Source organism: Aedes albopictus, chromosome 2 (genome assembly GCF_035046485.1).
Source record: "Aedes albopictus strain Foshan chromosome 2, AalbF5, whole genome shotgun sequence".
In the NCBI taxonomy this organism is placed as follows: domain Eukaryota; kingdom Metazoa; phylum Arthropoda; class Insecta; order Diptera; family Culicidae; genus Aedes; species Aedes albopictus.
Genome location: NC_085137.1, coordinates 265,168,940 through 265,174,417, shown reverse-complemented (window position 1 = coordinate 265,174,417; position 5,478 = coordinate 265,168,940). Strand labels below are relative to the sequence as shown.

Sequence of the window (5,478 nt, the reverse complement as noted above, 5' to 3'; positions counted from 1 at the left end):
ACGTGGAGAGGCTGCCGAATCAGTACTCGGGATGAAATGGATGCCAGCAGATGATGTCTTTACGTACACCTTTGCGGTTCGTGAAGACTTGAGAGTGATTCTCAAAGAGAATTACGTCCCTACAAAGCGCGAGGTCCTGAAGGTGATCATGAGCCTATTTGACCCTTTAGGATTCGTAGCATTCTTCCTAGTCCACGGTAAGATATTGATGCAGGATGTCTGGGCTTCAGGAATCGACTGGGACCAAAAAATCAACGAACAACTCTTCATTCGTTGGCGACAATGGATTTCCTACTTTCCACAACTGGATACAATGCAGATCCCACGATGCTACTTCAGCTCTCCGTTCCCTAAAAACTTTGATTGGCTAGAGATACACATTCTTGTTGGCGCAAGCGACTCTGCATATGCCTGTGTAGCTTACTACCGACTTGAAACCGAGAACGGGATCCAAATGGCATTGATCTGCGCGAAAACCAAAGTAGCCCCGCTGAAAGTTTTATCAACTCCTCGCCTGGAACTGAAGGCAGCTATCTTGGGTGTCCGCATGTTGGAATCTATTCAAGGTTACCACACCTATGCCATCAACCGCCGAGTGCTGTGGAGCGATTCTAGCACGGTGTTAGCGTGGATACGATCGGAACATCGTCGCTATAACAAGTTTGTCGCCGTTCGCATTGGTGAAATCCTCACGACGACTGATGTTGGAGAATGGAGATGGGTACCCTCTGGAATGAATACAGCCGACCTCGCCACTAAATGGAAGAGCGCTCCAGATTTTTCATCTGATAGTCCATGGCTTAGTGGACCATCGTTCCTTCAACAGCCGGAAACACTCTGACCCCACTCAAACCACTACTACATGCGAGGAATTGCGGTCGAACCTTACCCATTCCACGATTCTTCCGTTGATTGATGTATCCCGATTCAGCAATTGGACTCGTCTCCAGCGAACGATGGCGTTCGTGCTACGATTTACAGACAACATGCGTCGGAAACGAAGTGGTTCTATACTGTGATTAGGTATTCTATGCCAGGACGAGCTGCAGCGAGCTGAGATGGTACTGTGGAAAGTGGCACAAGCAGAAGCTTATCCCGAAGAAATTGTCATTTTGTCGGAAACACAGGGACCACCAGAACAACGTCACCGGATTGTTTCAAAATGCAGTCCCATCTACAAAAACTGGCCCTACATCGACGAACATGGAGTACTACGGCAGCGTGGCAGAATCGGTGCAGCAACTTTTGCACCGACCGAAGCTAAGTACCCCACAATTCTACCTAGACAACATCACATAACGTTCCTAATTACAGACTGGTTCCATCGTCGTTTCCGCCATGCCAACCGAGAGACCATCGTCAATGAGATGCGGCAACGTTTCGAAATCGCTAAACTACGCGCCCTGATTGAAAAGGTTGCCAAAAACTGCATAATGTGCCGAGTGAGGAAAGCATTGCCGAGCCCTCCTGTGATGGCACCGCTCCCTGCTGCACGACTTCAGCCGTTCGTCCGGCCATTTTCCTCCGTCGGAGTAGATTACTTCGGGCATATACTGGTGAGAGTTGGTAGAAGCTCCGTGAAGAGATGGATTGCCTTGTTCACCTGTCTAAGTGTTCGCGCAGTGCATTTGGAGGTAGTTCATAGCTTGTCTACCGAGTCGTGCGTCATGGCTGCGCGACGTTTCATAGCCCGGCGTGGACATCCAGCCGAATTTTATTCGGACAATGGGACATGTTTCCAAGGCGCGAGTAAGGAGTTGCAAAGAGAGGAGATTATAAGACGGAACGACGTCCTAGCACATACGTTCACAACCTCCAAGACACCACGGAGAAAAAATGTTTGTAATTACAAACAGGATTTAGTTTGTTTTAACCGGAATTCAAGGTAGATTATGGCACAACCAATATTTTAGTTGCTTTCAACAACCAACGCCGGTTGAAACTAACTAACATAGTTTGTTGTTGTGTTTCTGAGCTTGCGGGTAAAAATAACAAAACATTGGTTGAAATAACAAACGTGATGGTTGTTTCGTATGACAGCTTCAGAAACAACCGCCGCGATCAGTTGTTTCAAACCAAAAATATGCGTTTGAATATACCGGAAACTAGTTTGTTCTGAACCAACGTGTCGTTTGAATTAACTAATGAATTAGTTGTTTTTTAATTGTTTGTTGCTCTTATTTTTCTTTTTCTCTTGTTTTCAATAAAATAATTTGTTATAAAGCATGCAACTAGTTTTATTTATTTCGCTACTAACAACATTCACATTCGCTGAAAAATAGTAATTTTATTCATGTTTAGTCCTTCTCAGCGATTCAGCATTTCCTCATCACAAAATATCACGACAAGTATCCTAGCAAAACTCCACCGTTGAGCACAATTCGTTTCTTGCTCCGATTCAATTTCACGTCAGTTTGTTCCAAAAAATGATACAATGCACTATTCATCCTTGAATTCCTTGGTTCATTCTTGTGTTAGAATACGGCGGTCAAGTTCCGTATGAAACATGGCAGGGAAGCCCAGGATTTCAAACGTGCCTAAAAATATTATGAATTTTTACTTCACACTATGAATGTTGAAATCGGGTTGAAATATAGAAGCTTACCTGAGATTCTGAAGTAAGTTCGAAGTTCAACAAAAAATAAATAAACACAACGAACCGCAATTCTTTACACTCAGTTCCAGCTGCGATCCACGAGGCGTTTCAATTATCGTCTGTAAAATGGTTGTACGAACCGGGTACTCCTGATCAAAATCAAACAAACTAATAATCTGGTTTGTTATGAACTGGAATTCCAGTTGAATTTTCCCTAACTAACATGTTGGTTTGATTGTACATGGACAGTTTGTTGAAACAAATCAAAGTTTCGGTTTGTTTTTCTCGAATTACAAACGTAATTGACAACTCAAACATTAGTAAAAACAAACCATGGATTTTGTTGTAAACTACAAACATTTTAGTTTGTTTTTACTGGACCGTATATCACTTACCAATATTAGAAACAACAAATAAACGAGGTTATTTCAACTGCCAATTTTAGTTTGAAAACAACAAATGTTGAATTTGAAATAACAAATCCATCAGTTTAAAAATCAACAAACTAGTTTGTTGTTTCAAACCAACTTGATTTTTCTCCGTGACGATGGTGCTTCATCCCACCAGCTACTTCCCATATGGGAGGTGCATGGGAGCGTCTCGTAAGGTCTGTCAAGGTTGCGATAGAGTCCATAGCCAACGTTCCACGTAAACCGGACGACGAAGTCCTCGAAACAATTCTTCTGGAAGCAGAGGCTTTGATAAATTCGCGACCCCTGACCTACATCCCGCTAGAGTCGGCGGACCAGGAAGCCATTACTCCAAATCATTTTCTTCTGGGGTCCTCCAACGGCGGCAAGTTCCTTCCGCTCGAGACCGTTGATAGTCCAATGGCTCTTAGAAATAGCTGGAGACTGGCGCAATCTATAACACAAGTGTTATGGGCAAGGTGGGTAAAGGAATACCTGCCGGTAATCACACGGAGGTCGAAGTGGTTCAAGGAGACCCGAGATATAGCTGTTGGAGACTTGGTGTTGGTTGTGGCTGGAATGGCGAGGGACCAGTGGATTCGAGGACGAGTAGAGGAGGTGATACCCGGACGTGACGGAGGAGTTCGCCAGGCTTTGGTCCGGACAGCAACCGGAAGCCTTCGACGGCCAGCAGTGAAACTGGCGGTGCTTGACGTGAAGAGTAGTGAACCCAAGGCAGATGTCCTTGAGAAACAAGAACGCAACTAGGGTTCACGGGAGGGGGGATGTCACGTCGCCCACACTGTGGTTGATAAACATTGTGATGCAGTGATCTACCAGTCTTTGAACGCTACTCAGATCGATCGATGGATTGTGTGCAAAGAAGGGAATGACTAGATCAAAACGAAAAATAATAACCGCTTATCATTGTGAATAGCTGCATACCGCATCCCAGGTCTAAAATATAGAATTATACCCAGTTTTCTTTCTTAATATTAGTTTACACAAAGAATCTATCTTAAACAAGTGAATTGGTGCTTATTCATATATACAATTGTTCTTTAAGCTACAATACGTGAAGAGGTAACATGCAACCAATTAATTGAAATTTGATAACCTATATTATGTATACTTCTGAGCTAGGTTTGATACTAAATCACCCACTTCGTTGAGGATTGGACAAGTGATAAAGAAATCATATTGTGAGTATTTACGTAGCATAGTAGTTCAGAAAGATGTAATCGCATTATTTGAACCCACAGAACTATCTAATGAAGGGAAACCTGTAAGTGATACGATCCGAGCTCCTGAAGAGTTCACCAAAAAATGTAAGTGAATTAGGGTGACTAGAGAGACCGATGAACTAAATAAATTTACTTCTAGCTTTTAGCTTACCACGATAACACCAAGGTTTGCTTAAAAGAGTTTGGGAAGCTTCCCCCCCAACACTCGGCTTTTCATCCTTCTGCGGCTTGGTGGGCGGACAGATGTTTGTTACGCCGCTCGTAGCAGCCGTCACTCTACCCATGTAGTCGCCAAACGTACGCAAGTTGACGACCGGTTGTTGCTCCTGATACAACGCCCAGCTAAATTTGATATTGGGCGGCAGCTTGTCGACGAGCTCCTGAAGCAGGATGGGATTTGAAAGGTAATTTCCATCCCGATTGCCCTTAGATGTCCACACAGGTTTTTTGACAACCAGACCAAATGTGACTAGCGTTTCCAGCCTGTCCGCCTTTGGAGCAGGCGTTGCGCGAACCTTGGCCACCATGTGATGAACGATTTGTTCCGGCCTCCCGTAAAGTGTCTGTAGAGTGGCCATGATTTGCGGTACCGTTGACGGATGTAGAAGGAAACTGCTCACTGCCTCCTTTGCGGTACCTTTCAGTGATCGTTGCAGTCGCAGCAGGTTCTCGGAATCTGAGTAGCCAAACGCATCTGTTGAATACTGGTAGCTACTTACGAATAGCGGCCACTCAGTAGGATCCCCGGAAAACGCCGGCAGCTCCTTTGGAATCACTTGTCTGGCCATTAACTGTTGGCGCGTTGGCCCGAACTGGACTTGCGGAAAATGATTCCCCCCCAACATGTTTATTTCTGGTGGATTGAAGTGATGGAACTGTGGCTGGCCCTGTTGCCCTACATTTGACTGTCCTAGCTCTTGGTCTATCGTGAAAGTATGAGGCGTTCCTATTCTACCTGGCACATCTAGACAAGGTGTTCCACTAACTGACCTAGCTACCTGCCTAGTATCGGTTTCGCGCAGATTGCATACCGGATCACTTACCAACGCCGCCAGTGGATTACTCACGGGTCTAATAGGTACCGGGGCATCCGGGACACCCTGTTGTAGTTGACTCACTGGTGCATCTTGTTGTAGACATGCTGCAGCTCCGTGCGGTAGAAACGGTGTCGGTTGGTGAAGTTGAAACGGTGCACCTTGCAACTGGTCCACTGTAGCCTGTTGAAGTT

General features: G+C 45.0%; 1 protein-coding gene across 1 annotated transcript; it reads left to right on the top strand.

Annotated features, from left to right (window-relative positions):
* Positions 1–1,203: 1,203 nt before the first annotated feature.
* LOC134286507 (uncharacterized) lies at positions 1,204–3,774 on the top strand. The gene is made up of 3 exons (XM_062848127.1): positions 1,204–1,264; positions 1,315–1,749; positions 3,164–3,774. Exons 1-3 carry the CDS (start codon positions 1,204–1,206, stop codon positions 3,772–3,774), a joined length of 1,107 nt encoding a protein of 368 aa, XP_062704111.1.
* Positions 3,775–5,478: the final 1,704 nt, after the last annotated feature.